This window comes from Motacilla alba, chromosome 1A, assembly GCF_015832195.1.
Source record: "Motacilla alba alba isolate MOTALB_02 chromosome 1A, Motacilla_alba_V1.0_pri, whole genome shotgun sequence".
NCBI classification, from domain to species: Eukaryota; Metazoa; Chordata; class Aves; order Passeriformes; family Motacillidae; genus Motacilla; species Motacilla alba.
The window spans coordinates 58598101-58617637 of record NC_052031.1 but is presented as its reverse complement, the minus strand read 5'-3'; the positions used below and the strand labels follow the sequence as shown (position 1 = coordinate 58617637).

Here is a 19537-nt window from a genome sequence, read left to right as displayed (position 1 = left end):
TGCCTGGTGGTGTAAATGCATCCAGCATTTTACAGAAGGCTGAGGGAAGCCAGATCCCCAGACACCTCACAAACAAGTATGGATTGAAGCTTTGATATCTGCAGGGACTAAATTTAGGGAAGAAGCATGTAGACATTTCACACTTCCGCAGCCCCTAGAATTCATTCCATTCTTGACTGTGAGTGCAGATTTGTAGCGCAAACTCTTCATAGTACTGTAGACGTCCTCTGTTGGTAAAATGTATCACCAGTAGCACAGTGGGACAGGCAAAGCTTCTAGGTACAGTCAAGTTAAAAAGCAGCTGCATGAGTGGACTCTTAGGGCATCACTCTGAAGGTGCTGAGTGTTCTGTTTTTTTGTGATGCATTTTATGTAGAAGTTTATGAAACAAACTTTGTTTGCTGCAGCCTTGTTACTGTGCATTTGCACTTGGTGTTTGTTTTGGCAGGCATTTAAAAGACCTGTCTTCACTGCTTCATTGCTTCATACCAACTTCATACCCACCATATGAAGTTTAGCCAGGGCCTGGGGTGGATAACCGTGGCTGTGTGTATAGATTGGGGCATGAGAGGCTGGAGAGCACAAAGGGACCCCGGGGGGTCCTGGTCGATGGCGAGTTGAACCTGAGCCAGCAGTGCCCCGGCAGCCGGGAGGGCCAGCCCTGGCCTGGGGCACAGGCCCAGCATGGCCAGCCAGGCACGGCAGGGGATTGTCCTGCTCTGCTCTGGGCTGGGGCGGCCTCACCTCGAGTGCTGGGGGCAGTTTTGGGTGCCACAGTGTAAGACTATTACTATTAGACTATTACTAATGAACTATTAGAGAGTGTCCAGAGGAGGGCCATGAGGATGGTGGAGGGGAAGCTGTATGAGGAGCAACTTAGGTCTCTTGGTGTGCTCAGCCTGGAGGAGACTGAGGGGAAATTCATTACAGTTACAACTTCCTGATGAGGGGAAGAGGAGGGGCAGGCACTGATCTCTTTTCTGTGGTGACCAATGGCAGGGCCCAAGGGAATGGCCTGAAGTTGCATCAGGGGATGTTTAGGTTGGATATCAGGAAAAGGTTCTTCATCCAGGGGCTGGTCAAACACTGGAACAGGCTGCCCAGGGCAGTGGTCAGCACCAAGCCTGACAGAATTCAAGAAGCATTTGGACAATGTTCTCAGGCACATGGGGTAATTCTTGGGGTGTCCTGTGCAGGGCCAGGAGTTGAACTTTGATGACCCTTGTGGGTCCCTTCCAACTCAGCATATTCTATGATGCTGTGATTCTTACCTAATAAATTACCAGAAGAGCAGAGCCAGATTGTTAAAATGAAAAAGTTTGCATTTAATTTTCAAGGATGCTAACACAGAAGCTGCTAAGTCAGCACCATGACAGCAGTAACTATGAACCTGTGGAAGGAGGAAGCTTTAAAAGCTGCAGAATAGAGACTACCCCAAGCGTGAATTCAGATGCAAACTAACTTCTCTCTTTTGTTTAGAAAAGAGAGCTACCCAAGACCCTCTGTGAAGTGGTTTACATAGGGATCCCCCAAAACAGTTTTTGTAGTTTGCCAAATGATCATGTGCCTTTGCAACCTTAAAAAGTACAACAGAATGTAAACCAGGTGCTTTGTAACTAGAGCAGTGTCTTCGGTTTACATCTGCTGCAGTAGTTTTGTATATAGCTATCCCTGTAGGTAGGTAGTGTGGAGTTGGTCAACTCCTGTAAAGGAGCAAGGAGGGCAGAGAGTATTCCCCAAAATGCCTGTTAGCATTTCAAAGCTAAGAATTGAAGGATACCGAATTTAGTTATAGTAAACCTGCTGCTTGAAGTCTGTTCTATCAACAGGTAATGAGGTTCATTTAACTTAAAAACAAGTAAGCCCTCCTTCCCTTCCAAAGACACAGAGATCTTGTTAAAGAAGGCTCCAAAGAGGCCCGAAGCTACACTCTTATAGCATCTTGGAATGAGATGGTAGATGGAGAATGAGAGCTAGATGAGGAGAAACTGCTAGCATTCATGTAATCGAGGTTCACATGTATCAGACCATACAATTAGTTCCTTGTCCCAGGAAATGCAGTAAGTTTTGTTTCTGGAATGTCAGCAGGTTTCCTCACTGCTTCCCTGGGCCTCTTGCAGTTGCTGTTCAGTGATCACATCCTGTTATTGCACATGATCTGTGGGAGATGGTAGGTGTCTTGTCAGCTGAGAGACAACCAGTAGGTGTGAATTTGATTTGTTCAAATTTCAAACTGGTTACGTAGACTTCTGGCAGTACCTACATATCAGTGTCATACTTAATCTACTTGTCCATGAAGGACAAAATAATGGGTTTAGATGTTAATGCTTTTTCAGATCTTTTCCTTTTCTTCCTTGGGGCAGGACTTTTGGCATAATTGTAACTTATGCAGTTATGTCTAAATGCTCAGTTCATATGGGACATCAGACCAATTTTAATTTGGGTTTGTTCCTTTTAGAAAACAAAGTGTAAAAATGTTTTACTTATGTTCCAGGAGCTATCTGGTATCCTTCTACCTACCCCAAATTCTGCACTAAAAGTACATGTGATGGTTATTTTGTCTCCTTTTTTTTTTTTCTTTTTTTTTTTCTTTTTTTTTTCTTTTTTTTTTGTGGGGGGAGGTGTTTTTTGGGTTTGGGTGTTTTGTGGTTTTTTTGGGGTTTTGTTTTGGTTTTTTGTTTAGGAACTTCTAAACTACCTAGTATTTGCTTCATAGCATCCAGCAGCAGTGTGTTTAGCTCACCCAGCCTCCTCAAGAGCCAACAGTGGCCTGTCCAGTCATTTTGTCTAGTTCTTCATGTTTGCAGCAGCTGTACTTTAGAGTAAGCCTGGTGTGATACTTACTTTTGAGCAAGTAAACCACAAAAATAACTTTGTTTTCTTTTTTGTTGTTTATTTGAGTTTGGAAGATGGTCAGGTTTTGTTTTGATAAGTGTCATTCTGTGTTGCATTTGTGTATTCACCCTTGTTGAAGAGAAAATCCATCTGTGTGTTTGGGAGAAGAAATGAAGCCCATCACCTGGGCATGGATGTTGGATCTAGGGGGAAAAATGGACCAAACTTGGGTGTTGGGTTATTTGGGGATGGTGGGGGGTTGTGAGGGCATAATTTAAATTAACTCTGTCTAAAATAAAGTGCAATAAATGTGCTTTTTTATTCAAAGCTGTGAACCTTTAGAAAAAGAAAAACCACAAAAAAAGTCAACCAAAAAAAAAAGCACATCATTCTTTCATGAGCCTTGTGTCCTACCTGCCTCCCCTTCCTCCCCCTCTCCACACTTCTCAACTGACAGAAACCTGACAGTGGCCAACTTGCATGTGTTGGCAACCCAAATTAATACTGCTGTTTTGATCTCCTTGATGGGATTGGGGAAAGTCCTGCCCCCTACTTCTCTTCCACTCTTGAAATCCTCTTGGGCTCCAGTACTGCCCTGTGCCTCTAGAGCAGGGTCTGCAACTACCTGGGATGCACGAGCCAGCCCATCCGCTCTGTGGTCATCCTGACTCCAAGTGCAGAGCTCCTCCCGGCCCTCCATTCTCCAGGTGGAACCCTCCTCTCCCCCTCCCTGTGGGTGTAGTGACGGCTCTCCTGGGCTGGGCAGTGACTTGGTTCTTGAGCAATTCTCAGCCATCAGCTGCCTGATGGGATCCCCTTTCCCTGCCCCAACACACACATGCAGGCTGGCCACTGTTGCCTTCTGTGACTCTGCCTTGTTTTGCAGGAGCAGGTGTAGTGTGTGTAGGTGTGTGTAACCTGTTGTGCATTACTTGCACTGTCCCTTTCTTACTTGAGCACAGACTGCTTTTCCTAGATGAGGAAAGGGGCACAGGTCTCCCGGGCTTCCCAGGAGAGCACCATGCATTGAGCAGTGATGGAAGGGGTAGCACTCACTGGTTGGACCCTCTGGGGGAGTAAGAGAGGACTGGCTTGTTTAAAGTTTATAGATACCCAGATCTATATCCTTTAAACTTTATTATTTTTATATATAGTCAAGACAATGGCATTACCTCATAATACAGAGGCTTGTTTATGAGAGGCAAAGTACATAGTAAGGAGAGGAAAGGGAAATTTATATACAGATTTGATTTCTTTTGTTTGTTTGTTCCTTAGTGCAATGAAATGTATGTCCCACCACTTTAAACTCTGTGCTAACACATTCCTTTCAGCTGTATTCTTTTTTTTTTTCTTGACCACCAGAGGTTTGCAAGGGGCTTATGACTGCAAAGTAGAAGGTCCAGTCTGGTTACTTAAAAAAAAAAACAAAAACAACCCATTGTGTTAGTAGATTTCCATAGCTGCTTTTTAAAATCTACAATGGAGTAATTGTTTCAAAACTTGTATTTATTTTTTAATTCATAACAAAATGTTTATTTTTGGTTTCTGTTAGGTAGGTCATAGCAACTCCCCTTTGTTCCTTCTCAAGTTTCCCCTGTAATTGCCAATACAACTTATTTTTCTTGTTTGTTCCTTCTCCCTTTACTTTTGTTGTCCCTTCATTTGTACTTTGGAGTTTTTCTCATGTAAATTTGTACAATGGGAAATATTGTCCAGTTTGGTTAGAGAGCATGGAGACTTAAAACATATTAAAATTTGATAGCTGAATTCAGATTGAAGAAAACTATTTCAGTGTAAAGTTATTTAAAGAACTCTGTATTATATGAAAGGCAAAAAGTTCTATGTACTTGATGTGAATATGAGAATACTGCTATAATAAAGATTGACTGCATGGAAAAGTCTGAAGGAGATTGTTTATTGTGTCATGCACTACTCTCCTCCACAAAGTTGGAGGGGTGCAACTCGGGTGGTTAAGGGCAGTGCTGAAGTTACTTTAGGATATAACTCTGGAAGGGAAGAAAAAAAATAAAATCAAAAGACTCCTGCAGTGTAACCCCCCCCTCCCTTCATCTTCCTTAAGCTGGATCACTGCTGTGCTCAGCCCTAAAGCATTTTTACCTTTACTGTTCTGAACTTTTATATACCCAAGGGGAGCTTTCCTTCATCATAAAAAAGCCTGGCACCAACTGGTCTGGGTTCTCTTCTGGGTAAATTCTCCTGCTTCTATGGCGGCTTCCCCTCACCTCTTCACTGGTTATTTGGCAGAGCCTTTATTGATAAGACTGTTACCTGCCATGCACTCATGGACCTTATTTCTTGGGGCAAGCACACCCTCTATCAAGCAGGCATTACAGAAGCTCATGTGTACTAAAGTACTACAACTTCAAAGCTGTCATGGTCATTTTCCAAGAATTCTACTTAAAATAGAAAAAAAATACAGTTCAGCTTAGACTTTGTTTAGTTTTATTCACATAAGGACCCAGGAGCCAAAGATTTGGTTCCAGGGGCCTCAATTAGTTCCAGGAACCTGAAAATAACAGAAGAAAAACCTGAGAACCTTTTCGCTCATCGTTTTCCCACCATGCAGAGCAGAAGAAGGACCTCATCAGTGCTGCCTTCAGCAGTAGTTGAAGCTTTTGGTTTAGAGCTGTAATGTGTGACACAACAGCTTAAAAAAGACTCGGTATATAAAGAACTGAAAACAAGCAAAAGCCTCAAACGTTTAAGGGGACATCTGGAGAGATGTCTTTAGAAACAGAGCATGTCTTCAAAGTTAGATAATGCTGGGTCTATACAACAGTATGAGTAAAATAATTTAGAACCGGTACCAGGTAAGCTACCGCTCCAACAAAGTCGGTTGTTAAAGTGCAGACTTATATTGCCAAAACTGGGCTACCTGGTCTCAGGCAGCCGAGACAGGTGTGTGAAGGCAATGAGCAGTGCGGGCATGCCTCCTGTACCGCAGGGGCTGGCCCAGTTTCCCCTGGGCAGTGCTGGGAGCAGGGTCCCAGCGGCGGCACCAGCCGGGCACGGGGCCCGGGGCTGCACCGCGGGCCGCGCTCAGGGCCGAGCGAGGAGAGGCGGCGGGAGCCGTACCGGTGTGCTGCTATTCCTCATCGTCCGGGGGGATGCCGAGCTCCTCGTCCGTCCAGGCCGAAGCGTCGGGATACGGGAAGTGTCCCTGGGAGAGAGGCCCGTCAGAGCGCGGCCGGGGCCCGGCCCGCGCCCCCCGCCCCCGGCCGCCGCGCCGGCCTCACCAGCACCATGTCCGAGTTGTGCCAGAACTGCCAGAGGATCCAGAACCACATGAAGCCGCTGAGCACCTCGCCTCGGATCACCTGCGCCCGCGTCAGCTCCGGGAACTGCCGGTACCGCGGCGGGATATGCACCCCGCCGCCCGCGCTGCAACACAGCACGGCCCCGCCTCACTCCGGGCCCCGCCGGCCCCGGCCCGCCCGCCACCCCGCTGCCCGGCCCGCCCCGCTCACCGCCGCCGCCCGGGCACGGCGGCCCCGGCCCGCAGCAGCCGCCCCGCCGCTCGGCCCAGCGCCGCCACCACCATGGCCGTGCCCAATGTCACCCGCACCGCCCAGCAACAGCCCCGGCGATTGGCGCGGCCGCCGCCTTCCGGGGCGGAGACGGCCCGCGGCACCGAGGTATCCCGGGAAACGGAGGGAGCCCGGGGCTCGGAGGTAGCCCGAGGAAGGGAGACGGCTCGGGGACAGCTCTGGGCACGGAAGGGTCCTGGCGCACGGGGACAGCACGCACCGCCCCCGCACATCTGCCCCTCACTCCCCGCAGCACTTGGGAGCGCCGGGGCGGCACCAGGGGCGGGTTGTCCGTGAGTTCTCCCAAAAGTTGGCGTCACCCACGGGGGGCGCAGAGCGGGGCGAGCTACCCAGCCAAGCCGCTGCTTTTTGGAGAAGACGGCTCTAGCTGGTGGTGTTTAAGGAAGGGGCGAAAGGAGCAGCGCTTCCCTCTGTCCAAGCCTGAGCAGCCCTGCAGTCCAGCCCAGGCAGTCCGGGTGCGGAGCAGCGGGGCACGGGCGGTGTCCCGGCGGCGCCTCCCGCCATGGCGGGGCCGGGATGCGGGGCTCGCCCTCGGGGCCGGGATGCGAGGCTCGCCCTCGGGGCCGGGATGCGGGGCTCGCCCTCGGGGCCGGGATGCGGGGCTCGCCCTCGGGGTCGGGATGCGGGGCTCGCCCTCGGGGCCGGGATGCGGGGCTCGCCCTCGGGGTCGGGATGCGGGGCTCGCCCTCGGGGCCGGGATGCGAGGCTCGCCCTCGGGGCCGGGCTGTCGCGGAGGAAGCAGCCGCTGCGGAGCCTCTTCCCCGCTCTCTGGGCCGGCAGCCGGAGCGGGAACGCAGAGGAGACGCCTCGGCATAGAAATATCCAGTACAGAATTCCCACCTGAGCATCTAAGAGAATTGTGTTCTTCTCTCCCGTTTTCCCTCTCCCACAGGTGTTACAGCGGTGCGCCTGCCTGTTTGTTGCTCACTCAGCAGTGTTCCTGGAGCTGCAGCCTGGTTTCAGTCCCGACACTTTGAGGAGGATGGAAAACCCAGCCTGCCGGTGGGTGGATCTGTTCACCGGTATATGCCAGAGCAAGGGATGGAGGAAGTCTGCCAACTTCTTGTGGAGAACCAGTTGCATCCAGTAATGCATATTGGTATGCCTTCTGGGACACTGAGATGATCACAAAAGAAGCAAGGAAAAAATAATGGAGAAAGTACCCAGACTATCAGGAGGGTCCTTTCAAGGAATCCAACACTCCCCTACTCCTCCTGACAAGGTATGATGCCAATGTAAGATTAATCCACTTGTAGTTCCTCCTGAATCTTTATTGGATAACACTCCAAAAAGAACTGGAGAATAGTTTATGCGACCCTCCTGAAAGTATTTTAAATAAGCAATAATACATTCTCCATTTGTTAACATCCCAAACATCTAATATCCTCAGCTGAAGCCGCAGTGGATAGCCTTGTAGTTAAGGAATTTTAATTTCCCTGCTCATCTGAGCCATTTTCAGCAGCAGTTTACAGGGAATAGTAGCAAACTTTTCAACCAGTTTTTACTTACCATGTGCAACATGTTGCAACCCTGCAGTATGCTTCATAGTGAGTTTATGTTTTTCCATAAAAGCTGAATGCTTTGATACAAAATTCATCATTTCATTGCCAGCTCTGCCTTCCAACTGCCTTGTATTTTGTCTTTCTGCCTTCTTGAGGTCCCTGGCATTCTGTTCCCTGTGTCCTTGTTCTCAAGCATCCCACGTTTCCCGTCTTGCTCAGGCTGGATGTTTCCACTGCTGGCTTTGATCTGCAGAGGCAAATTTGTCCCCTAGACTGATCCCCCATTTTCTTCACTCTTCCTTGATTTCAGGTCCTTTCATTGACCTTTCAGCTGTGCTTGCCAGGGGAGCTTGCAAGCTGTGTAAGCAGCAGCAGCAGCAGCAGCAGCAGTGCACACATGGTCACTGGCTGCCCACCCCTGCTATACACCTCATAGCTGAATAGAAGCCAGGTGCAAGAGGGGGTTTATCATATAGTTCTTAAGGGGTTTTTTTTTAATGTTCCTTCTTTCCAAACTTTATTTCTCAAAATCAAAACAATTTGTGATGAATTTACAGATAAGCAGCATAGTACCACAAGACATGGTGGAAGAATTATGAAGAGAAGTAATAAACTGAAAGTAAATTTCAACTTTGTAGACAATATTCCTGTTTAAGGATTTAAATGTTCAGAAATCATGCTCATTTTCTGCTTCCATCTCCTCCTTCCCCCTTCCAGGTAAGCTCCACATCCATCTCACGTGTCCAGTGCTGCCACACAGCTAATAAAGATTCCTGCAGCTCTCTGCTGCCAAGATGTCCAGTAACACAGTAAGCTCATAATATATAGGTGGGTCACTGGAAAAGCAGAGACAAAAAAAGCTGGGAGCACAGACAGTTATTGCAGGGTGGGGGTTTTGTTCCATGTTGATTTAGTTTGTTTGCACTGCAGTAAGTTGCAGAGTATCTGTTGCCGGGCTTTCCATTACTTTTTGTATTTTTGTTTTCCACAGCTGTGGTGTTTGTGTCTGGAGCCCAGGTCCCTTTTGCATGCCCTTGATACCCTCAACTGAAAGGAATTTCATTGGTTCATCCCTGGAGGCTTCCCGTGTCCTGAGGGGGGCTCGTGTGTTGGCAAGGAGAGAAACTGATGGCTATTACTACCTGGGCCATATTGTCCAGGGGGTGAAGGTAACTCTTTATTGGGAACGTGGCTGTAAGAGCATTTATGTTTTCTTCTCTGTTCTTCCCATACTCACCAGTGCCAAGCCCCTGCTGTGGGGTGGCCCTCCAGTGTTACAGTGTACTTCCTAGCCACTGTTGCCTCCCCACACCCTGTTTTCATCTGTTACCTGATGCTGTCTGGCTGTTTGTTGTGAGGAGTCCTGCAAGTAAGAACAGCCTGGAGACCAATCTGGTTCTGTAGTTATAATGAGTTTTTATTCAGAGACAGACAAAACAGGTCCCTTATCCCTCTTGTCTACTTTTGCCCAGCCTAGCAGCAGAGTTAGTTAGCTAAACAGCAGCTAGTAATCCAAAATGTTTGTCTCCAGGGTCCACTTCCTCTTTACCAAACTGAGAGCTTTCCTCATTCTTTTCCATCTGTGTTTCTGGGAATTGCAAGATGATTTTGGATGCCAGACAGAACCCCCCCCCGCCCCTGCAGGTTTTCTTTTAAAATCCAGTTAATTTTGCAGGTTAGTTAAATAAATTTTGGTGCTAGTATAGGTGAGGATGTCTGTAAGCTTCAGTGTGGGGTAGAACAGATTGGGACAGCTATAGGCACAAGTGACATCAGCTAGAGTAGGAGCTGACAGTATTGTTTGTGTAAGTGCACTCAGAGATCTGTAGAGAAGGCTGAGATTCTGGCAGTAGACCTTGCCCTCACTTGCTGCTGAAGGTTTCAGTAAAACTATTAAAATTTATGACAGTTGTGACTTTTTACTGCTTTGTTACCCTTCTGATTGCTGAAGGATTATTTTTTGTCCTGGTTGTGGTGAACTGCATCATACACAGTTTCTTTTGGCTGCTATTTTTCTTGTGGGAAGTTTTCCTAGTAGAGTTCTGCCTTAGTCTGCTGATTGTGTTCTTACTAAAATCTAACTCCAAAGTGAAAGGAAGAAAAACCCTGTCAGCCCCTTAAGCCCCAGCTTTTTATTTACTTTTAAAATGGTATGAACACAGTACAGTGAAACCCTGGTAGAAGAGGAAAGCTGCATTCCCAGATCACATTCTGCTTCCTGGGATTTCTGCCACTTCCCTCCTAGCACTTAAGCTTTGCTGTTAACTGGACCTTGCAAATTGCCTTGCAAAGCACATGTTTTACTCTTGCAGGGCTCCAGGGAAGGCTTTTTAGTTGAGTTTGACCAGAGTTGTGCTCTGAAGGGCAAGGTCCCGCGTGGCCGGCAGGAGACGCCCCTCTATGACATTCTGCACTACGAAGACACTCGGCGACAGCCTCTCGCTCCTGGGGACAGGGTCTTGGCACCATGGGAGGCCCCAGCCAAACGTTTTGGCCCTGGCACTGTGCTAAGGGTTGTGGAGAACACAGAGGCACCTTTAGGTACCTGCTTTGGGTGTTTGGGTTTTCTTAGCAGCACTGGACTCTCCATGGGAGTCACTGCAGGGAAGAGAACAGACTCCAGCATGGAGAATTCACCTCCTGCTGCTTGGGTTCTCTTCACTCTGTTTTTATTGTTGGCACTAAGCCACTTTTTCAGGGTCGGAATTAATGTAGCTCACAGAATTTGCCTTTGTTCTGTGGGTGAAAACTTCCGAAAAACTTAGGGGTTGGGGATAGCATTCTCCCAGCACAAGCCGAAAAACGTTCCTGATCCTCCTGAGGGTCACCTGATTATCTGTTAGTCTGCTTTCCAGCTATTTCAGGGTAAAATCCCACCTGCTGTGGCAAGTGAGATTTTTTTTTATATCTGCTGTCTCCTTGCAGGAAATTCAGGAGAAAGTCAAATTTTAAACCTGTAAAGAATAAAATCATGGAAGTTGTTACAGAAATGTCTGAAACACAAGTCATTACTTTTACCTGCTACTCTCTGTGAGATAAATCACGCAGGTTGACATGCTGCTAACACATTACTTACTTTTTTTTTTTCCCCCAATATGCACAGCACACAATGAAAGGGGAGTGCTTGTGAATTTCTGGAATGGGCAGACGAAGGAGGTGTCTTCTGCCCAAGCTCTGCGGATTCCCATGCCCCTAAGCGAACGCATCATCCTGGAGCTGCAGATGCCTTTAGCAGCCAGGCAGATGGTGGTAGATTCAAGCTTGGATTACCCATACCTTGTGGCACCAGGTTATAGAGCCTCAGGGAACTACAGACAGGGTCACCTGGGCCTGGATTGCTGCCCAGAGGCTCTGTATTCCACTCATCCCTGTGCAAAGTGCAGCTGGGGATGCACCTTGCTTCCCCAGTGCTGCCTTGGAGCCTGGGAACGCACACGGCCTGCAGAGTGCAAAGTGCAGCAGGAGAATGCCTTCATCCCGGGAGCAAGCCTGACAAGCCTGACTGAAGAAAAGTTCAGCAAGAAAATAGAACAGGAACTGTCTGAATTGAAGATTGCTTCTTTAGAAGGTGTTTCCAGAGAGGAAGAGAAAAAGGAAGAGAAGAGATTAGAGACAGAAAACGTTCCAGTAGATGTTAGGTCTTGTTTGGAAGAGGCCCATGAGGTTATAGAAACTGAGAAGGTAAAAAGTGGTTCACCCTGGCTCTTCTGCTACTAAATGGTCTGCTATTTGTGTAAATATCTGCTTTGTTACTGCAAGTTTACTACTCTTGGCACCAAGCTAGAGGTTTAAGGCTGGCTTCTTATGCCTTCCTGCTAAAGAATGGGGAGATTTTGCACTGCCTTCCTTTGACTGGGGTAAGGTCATTGTAAATAATCTGTCATTGTCCCTGGCTGGAGCAGGCTTCTAGAACCTCTTCCATGGATGCAGAATGCGAGCAGTGTTGCATAGCCCAGTCCCTCTACATTCTGCTTCTGTATGAAGGAGGTAAAGGCAAAAGAAAAAGGAAAAAGTGTCAGAAGACTTGACACTGGATAAGGATTATGGTAGGGACTGTTCCATATCAGGGCAGTCTCTTGCATGATTCTTTTAACATACTTCTCCACCCTGTTAGAGGTGTCCCCTCTCCCAGTCAAGGATCACAAGAGACTTATGTAGTCCTCAGCAGCTGATTTGGTGCTTGTGAGCCGGACACTGGGTGAGGATCAGTAAGGAGGAGGTTCATGTGCCCCAGCTACTGCCACGCTTATCTCCATTGCTCTGCAAGGGTTAGAATCCAAATTCTGGCACCTGCCAGAAGCAGGGCTGTCTTTCAGCCAGAGCTCCTCTGGCCTGATCTCTTTTGTACCAGTTTGAACCCTTTCAGGCAAAAGTACTTTGGGTCAGTTGGAGACATAGGGAAACTCAGGAAGTTACCTATGGGTTATTTCTGTAGTAAAGAACTCTCCCAGAATTTGTTGTTTTTTTTTCATTCTGTCTTAAACTTCAGTTACAACTTAAGATCTTATGCTGTAAACTCATTAAATAAACCTATTCTTTTCCTTATCAGGTCTGGATTATGTTTGCATTTCTTGTTATTTCCAGGGTCCTCAGAGGGAGGTGGCTCATGCTGTGGTTGATGCTGCTGTCAACACAGACAGCTGGTTAATGGAGACAGATCACAAGGAAGAAGCAGAGAGCAGACAGCAGGATGCTGAAACTGAAGCTAATTTTGAACATGAGCATGGTATTGGAACTGTAACTCTATTACCCAAACATAAGATTTAGCACATAATACCAGTGCAGGATGGCATAATGTATAAGATCTGCCACCGTAATTCTTGGTGTTTTACAAGAAAATACCATAATGCCATCTTTATATATAGGTATTAATGGTGCTATGGCTTGAGAAGTTATTCATCTTCTCTCAAAGTGAAAGAATTTTCTAATGGAACTTTGAGATTTTTTGGCTTTTACAGCTCATCTACTGCAGTAGCAGCTTTGGGGGGTTTTTAACCTATATCGTAGAGCTCAGTATAAATAAAAATTTCCTTACTTTAAAAATTAATATTTAACATTAACAGTGACTGTGTATAGCAACAAGATTTCACCTGAACTTTTCTGCAAAACAGTCCTCTTTTCTGTGCTGAAAATTATTGCTTTATGATGTCACTGAGTGGAATTTTGTTTCCTGAACAGTCAAAAAGGGCTGGGTCATGATTTTGATCAAGTTGTTGCTGTTCTCAGCTTTGTGACAGTTGCAGACATCTAAGAGAGGACTCTGAAAGCCTAAAGCTTCCTCCGTTGTTGCTTTGTGACACTGCTGGAAGAGGGAAAATGAAAAGTCAAACAGGAGTGCACATTTCCTCCCAGCTGGTGTTCTTCCAGCACTATTTCATGCAGCAGCTGCCACTCAGGTCTGCCCTGTCCTTAGCAGAAAGGTGTGAGCAAACTCTGCTCCTGTTCTCAGTTACCCAAAAAGCTGTGTTAGCAGGGTTGTGCCCATGCTAATGTCTCCTGTCTCTCAGCAGGATGTGGAGCTCAGGCATTGCCCTATCAAAAGATTTGTCATTTTCACTCATCTCAGAGCAGTTCATGCCAGTCTGTGAGATACCATGTAAACAATCCTTTAGCCTGATTAGCTGTAAGAAGCGCCAGGCAAAACTCAGTTTCCCAGGCCAAACTCTTCCTAAATGCAATAGCAAGCTTGTTCTGAAAAGCTGGAACCTCTTGTGGAGACTAAAAACTGTCCCACTTCCTCATAGGAACATGCTATAAAATCCTTGCTTGAATATATTTCAAATGAGCAGATCTTTTGTTCTTTTAATTTGCTTTCTTTTTATAAGCTTCCTATATTCTCATATGTCCTTGCCCTAATTTATTTGAAAGGCCTTTTTGAGTCCAGAGTGGCAGGAGCTCCAGTCCAGCATTCCCAGAGGAGCCCTTCCATGGGAAGCAGTGCTTTGGTTCCTTTCAGGTGCCAGAGCTTCTTTGCCCAAGTGAATCAATCACTGGAGAAAGACAGCCTGACCATCAGATCAGCCCTTCGTGGGCAGAGACCCCACAGTACCACCCACCTGCTGGCTGGGAGATCCACACTTCTCCCAAAGCTTCTAAAAGACAGCAGCATCACAGTGAGTATTTAGGTTTAGCTCTTAGGATGAGGAGATTTGTTTTTGTCATGTGAGAATGTTCTCTCCTTTGATCTTTCACAAAGGTTTTTGCTGCAACAGAAATTATGCCTGTGTAGAATAATGGTTATGCATAAACAGAAACTTAAGGACTCCACTTGGGAGCCCATGTTGTGCAGGACAGGGCACTTGTGGTATTTTTGCTCAGCACTTTTGACAGAATGTTTTTGTATGTTAGATCTAATCTCTTCTAAATAAGCTTCTCAGCCAGCTCTACTAGATAGCAAAAAAATAAAAAAAAAATAGCAAAAAAAATCCTCTTTTACAGATACTGAAAGCAAAAAAAAGTTTAGGCAGTCATCTGAGGCCCACAGCAAAGAGTGCATGTTAGGGCAGGGGTGGAACTAGAAGTCTCCTGATCCTTAGGCTGGTACTTTACCTGCTGGAAAACACCATTTGTTCACCTCCCACCTACAAAACACCTTTGGTTCTTTCTTTGATCTCCCCTTGTGTGTGTCATTAAACACACCCAGAAGGTACATTTTTTTGCTGAGAATAGCAGTACACTGGAGAACAAAGCTGTTTGCAGCCCCTGGGAAGCCATACAGATCAATGTGTTAAGAGAAACCAGTCAAAATGCTGTGTAAGACTGGCAGGAACATTATTTGAAAGTCCTGTGGTGTTTTCCAGCTTGTGGTATTCGAGTTGTCCCCAGGAAAGCACTGGAAGGAGACATTCTGTTTGCACAGGAGCAGCTGATAGCAGGAACATGCTGACTGCACTTGGGAATAGGAGGAAGGAGGATGCATTTGACAGGGAAAAATATTTTGGGGGAACTCTGTTCCAGCTCCACACAGCTCTAGCAATGTAAACTGGAATACTTGTCTAAAGGTTTGGTGGTGTTTACTTGCACTTCCCTCATAAAGGGCACTGTAAGGAGTACAAAAACAAATAAATATTTCACTATGGCTGTGAAAAGAGGCCTTGTAGGTGCTCCTTCATCTCTATACATGTCACAGTGCATTTAAAAACACAAATCAGCAGCACTACAGCATTAAAATGAAGCTACTGCTGAAGAAAACACAAAGACTGCTTGAGCATGGGTAGAAATCTCAGACAACAAAAGGTGAAGAGTTGGAATACCTGCAGAGAACTTGGGAATGTTCTGGGTTTGGCCAGATGGGGGCAGGTATTTCTCTTGTTAATAAAATCTAGTAAGGAATTTATAATGTTTTATGGTCAGAACCTGGATTTTCCATCCAATCCAGCAGTTGACCCAAACACTGGGGAGTTTTTAGCATTGGCTCAACACCAGAACAGCACAGCCTACTGACCTATGGAGAACTCTTAAGACTGGATTTTCAGGCACCTCTTTGTTCATTAAGCCTAATGTTTTCTACAGGTTTTAGCATCATCCTCAGTGTTTTCATGGATGGCAATCAACACTACAGTATTTGTGAGCCTTTGTAGCTTCTAGCCTCAGGAGTGACATTAAAACTGGGCTGTTCTGGTTTTGTGTGCTTACAGTGTGCATTAGAAAAATATACTGTTGGGACTAAGGAGTCAGTTTGCTTTTTATCTCATAGAAGTCAATCCTTAGTGGTGCATCTCAGAAGGGGTGGAAGGAGCTGGACTTCAGCAGAGCCAAGATTGAGCACAAAAGGTGGCAAAAAGAACAGAGGCAGCTGAAGAGGGAGCAGCAGCAAGAGGCAGACGGCACCCGCCGCCAGCTGCGCAGGGACAGCCAGAGGTGATGCTGGGAACTGACTGCTTTTTGTGCTAAATGTTGGAAGGTTGGTAATAGCTGCTCCCTGCTGCTCTCCTTCAGTCCCTGCACATCCCACCTTGTGCTTTTTGCTGGGCTCTGCAAAGGGGTCACGGTGGTTCCCTACTGGGAATAAAATTGGTGCTAGAGGTGTGAGGGAGTGGGTACACAGCATTATCTCCAAGGGCAAATTCCCTTCAGCCCTGTTCTCAGACCAAAAGTGCTGACATCAGGCACCAGCCCATTTGGGGCTTTTGCTACCTCTGTTCTGGACACAGGTTTAATCCTCATAACCTAACAAAGAGTTCTGGAATGTTAACTGAACACAGATTGCCAAAATATCTGCTTTGTGTCTTGCACTCTCTTTTTATTGCTCTTTCTTTATGAGAAATTTAAGAAATTTTGTTTTGGAAACAGGCAGCGATTGCATCAGAGAACATTGCAAGGGCTGGAGAAACAGCTGGAGCACAAAGAGAGAGGTTTGCAGCACATGGCACTGCTCCAGGCTGCTGGGGCTGAGAGGAGCAGGAAGGAATCCTTCTTTCAAGAGGAGGAGGAGAGGAAGGCAAGGCAGAGGCTTCAGTTCTTAAAGACACGGCGTTTGCAGAGAGAGGAGTTGCAGGCAGAAAGCAACAAAAGGAGCTCTGAACAAGAGAAAGAAAGACTGGTAAGGGCAGTTCCAGAATTTATTTTCTTCTTCTGCCATGTTTCCAGCAGTGGAAGTATATATACAAATATCTGGAGTATTTGTATATTTCACCTGTTTTACATCCAGTATAACTGTATCATTTAGAGATAAAAAAGGGTAACCTTTTTTTGGCATGTGTATGAAGTTGAAAAGTGGAAAGTAAAATTCATTATCTCTGCCACAAAAGAAGTCTTTCTGCATGCAAGAAATGAATTTCCATAGATTATATCCATTTCTGACTAGTGAGAATCATAGTACTGTAGGATGATTTGGATTGTGTTCATCTAGTCCTGAACCCCCTGCCATGGGCAGGGACACCTTCCACTAGACCAGACTGCTCAGAACCCCCTGTCCAACCTGCCAGGGATGGGGCATCCACAGCTTTTCTGTGCAACCTGTGCCAGTCCCTCTCCACCCCCACAGGAAAGAATTTATTCCTAATATCTAATTTAAACCTACTCTGTTTCAGTTTACAGCCATTGCCCCTTGTACCATCACTCCACACCCTTGTAAAAAGTCCCTCTCCAGCTCTTGTAGCCCCTTTAGGCAATAGAAGGTGCTCTAAAATCTCCACAGAGCCTTCTCTTCTCCAGGCTGAACAATCCCAGCTCTCAGCCTGGCTCCATAGCAGAGGTGCTCCAGCCCTCTGAATATCTTTGTGATCCTCCTCTGGACTCACTCCAGCAGATCCATGTCCATGCTGGGGGCCCCAGAGCTGGACAGAGATGAAAAGTGAGGATGAAATCTGGCATGAAGGCTGACTGTACAGTTTTGAATGTCTTCATGTAGGAGTTGCTGAGGAGCAGAATGCAGTCACGGCAGGAAGTGCTGGAACAAGAATCCCAGGAGCAGGACAAACAGCAAAACCAGCACCAGGCTGCCAAGGTGAGAGTGTTCCAGAGGAGAGAGAGTTCTCATCTGAAGATGGAAAAAGAAGGCCAGAAACTCCGTGCCCTCCAGCAGTACCTCAGGGAACAGAAGCTCCTGCTGCTCCGGGCATCCCTGCTCGAGTAAGGAAGCTGCACAGTGGGTGAGCAGGGCCTGAGCAGTTCACAGACCTGCTGTGTCCTGTCAGCTGTGAGTCAGTGTGACAGAGCACAGTTGTGGCAGGTGGCATTTTGATTCCTGAGAGGTCTCTAATCTCCCTTTCTCTCCAGCCAGAGTTCACTTCCACTGCTGTGTCCTTCACCTGCCTTGCTTCCTGGGGTCACTGGCTTCCCCCTCCCCTGAGAGGGAGCAGCAGGGCACATCTAGAGACACTTTTCTGCATCAGAAAGGAGGGTATTTTAGTGCATTGCACTGTGGTGAGTGGAGGTGCCAAAGGAGAGGAGGAGGTTAAGCTTGTCACATCCTGAAGTGCTCCCTCTTCCTCACATCATCTGAGGTACACAATTCCCTATGGCTGTGCCACAGGAAAGGCACTGATCAGCTCTGGGTAACCAGAAATTTCAGCCAGGTCTTTAGAAAAGGAGAATGGACATAGCACAATTTATTTGCTGAAACAGTCAGAGCTATATTGGAAAATATCTTTATTTTACACCGAATTATGCTAAAATGAATACAATATATGTGATACCTTGTTTCAAGTAATGCCTAGAACCAAACTAGATACAAAATTTAAATTCAGCCTGACATTCTATGTACACTCAAAAACATGATACACATTTTCTGGCACATTATAAAAATTTATGCCTCCTTCTAGAATATAGCAACAGTGATAATGGCAGTTTCTTAAAAAAAAAAACCAAAGAAAAAAGTGAAATTAAGAAAACTTGTAAAAGGGAGCTCCTTTGAAATCCTGCCAAATCTGAATGGCCAGCAGTTTCTAAACAGTAAGTGTCAGACTGCATTCCTCCAGGGATAATAGAGAGGCTATGCCTTCAGCTTTTCCCTAAAAAGACAAAGTTAGGTCTCTTATCCAGATGTTTACAAACTACTCTGAGACCTGAATAGCTAAAATGGGTCTTTTTAGACTTTAGGATCCATAATGTACGTGCATGAAGCCATCCTGAGATTTTCACTTAAAGAAAAAGGGAAAAGGGAAGATGAACTTAAACAGAAGATGAAGGCTTTAACTAACAAAATATCAGAGTTAAGGTCCAAAAAAAGTGTAACTTGCTTCAGATTGTGAAAACTACATGTGAGGCACAGTAGTTTTTGCATTTTAGACATGAAATCCCATCATTTGGATTAGTTTCCACTCTCTGGAGTGTCTGGAAAAGTTGGCTGGAATTTGCTCAGCAAGAACATGGATGGTTGTGCCCCAGACCTGGCACACACCCTGCTGAGGGAACGTGGGTGCTGGTGGCACATGGAGATTTTCTTTAGGGTAATGTTTGGGGGGGTTGCTTGCTTCTCTTCTTGTTTGAGTTCTCTTTTACATAAAATCTTGCGCTGGTTAGGACAATGCTCTGCCTGCTTATGTCTCTAACTAGACTTAAAGAAACAAGCCTAAAACTTAAAAGGTGTTAAACCCTACTCCTGCTTTTATCCTTATGCACTTGGAAATGGAATATGCAGTGATTAAAGGAAAGTACGTGAAATATACTGAGCTGAATCTAAACTTATTTTTCAGACTTCATTTATATGCTATTAATCATTGCTTTATAATCACCATAAAACAGCAGATTGCCTGCTTATGCACTTTCTCTTCATTGCTTAACCAGCTGAGAACAGACCACTGCAGAGACCCTGCTCTACTGCTATTTCACACAGGGTAGGTCTGGGAATATATTCAGTTCTACACTATTTCCAGTCATTCATAGACTGTATTTCTCGCTATTAAAATGCAGCCATAAAATCATTTTAATACTGCTATTAAAATAATTGACTGTAAATGCCACGTGTAATCCAGCTCTTCTGCTAGCTTTATTTGATTTTAAACATTCACAGTGTGGTTTTGATCCATCAGGAAAATGCTTGGACTCTGGTTTGAAACCTGCTGGAAAAAAAACCCTAAGAATCTGCATATCAGTTTTCAGGTTTTGAGTAGAGTGGAACCAGGGTAGAACCAGGGAGGGTAGTAGAGAAAATCACACAGAGCAGAAAAAAAGAAACCTCTTAAGTCT

The 19537-nt window shown here is 46.1% G+C and overlaps 2 protein-coding genes across 9 annotated transcripts; one reads left to right on the top strand and one right to left on the bottom strand.

The window, feature by feature from the left end:
* Window positions 1–5275: 5275 nt before the first annotated feature.
* Window positions 5276–6484, bottom strand: NDUFB2 (NADH:ubiquinone oxidoreductase subunit B2). Of its 2 annotated transcripts, none has more exons than XM_038155717.1 (4): window positions 6324–6484; window positions 6093–6237; window positions 5932–6016; window positions 5276–5362 (listed from the first exon to the last, which is right to left on the bottom strand). In XM_038155717.1, the coding sequence occupies exons 1-3, from the start codon at window positions 6395–6397 to the stop codon at window positions 5942–5944; spliced, it is 294 nt and encodes a 97-aa protein (XP_038011645.1). In that variant the 5' UTR covers window positions 6398–6484; the 3' UTR covers window positions 5276–5362; window positions 5932–5941. The 2 variants fall into 2 exon arrangements, with proteins under 2 accessions (XP_038011645.1, XP_038011646.1); XM_038155718.1 differs by having other exon boundaries at window positions 5282–5482.
* Window positions 6375–19036, top strand: LOC119708829 (trichohyalin-like). 7 transcript variants are annotated; one of them, XM_038155709.1, is made up of 11 exons: window positions 6375–6491; window positions 7297–7626; window positions 8624–8715; window positions 8898–9075; window positions 10219–10447; window positions 11010–11587; window positions 12491–12632; window positions 13775–14019; window positions 15603–15766; window positions 16199–16448; window positions 17259–19036. In XM_038155709.1, the coding sequence occupies exons 2-11, from the start codon at window positions 7555–7557 to the stop codon at window positions 17481–17483; spliced, it is 2175 nt and encodes a 724-aa protein (XP_038011637.1). In that variant the 5' UTR covers window positions 6375–6491; window positions 7297–7554; the 3' UTR covers window positions 17484–19036. The 7 variants fall into 7 exon arrangements, with proteins under 7 accessions (XP_038011637.1, XP_038011636.1, XP_038011635.1 ...); XM_038155708.1 differs by having other exon boundaries at window positions 6487–6527; XM_038155707.1 differs by lacking the exon at window positions 6375–6491 and adding an exon at window positions 6500–6676.
* The last annotated feature ends 501 nt before the right edge of the window (window positions 19037–19537 follow it).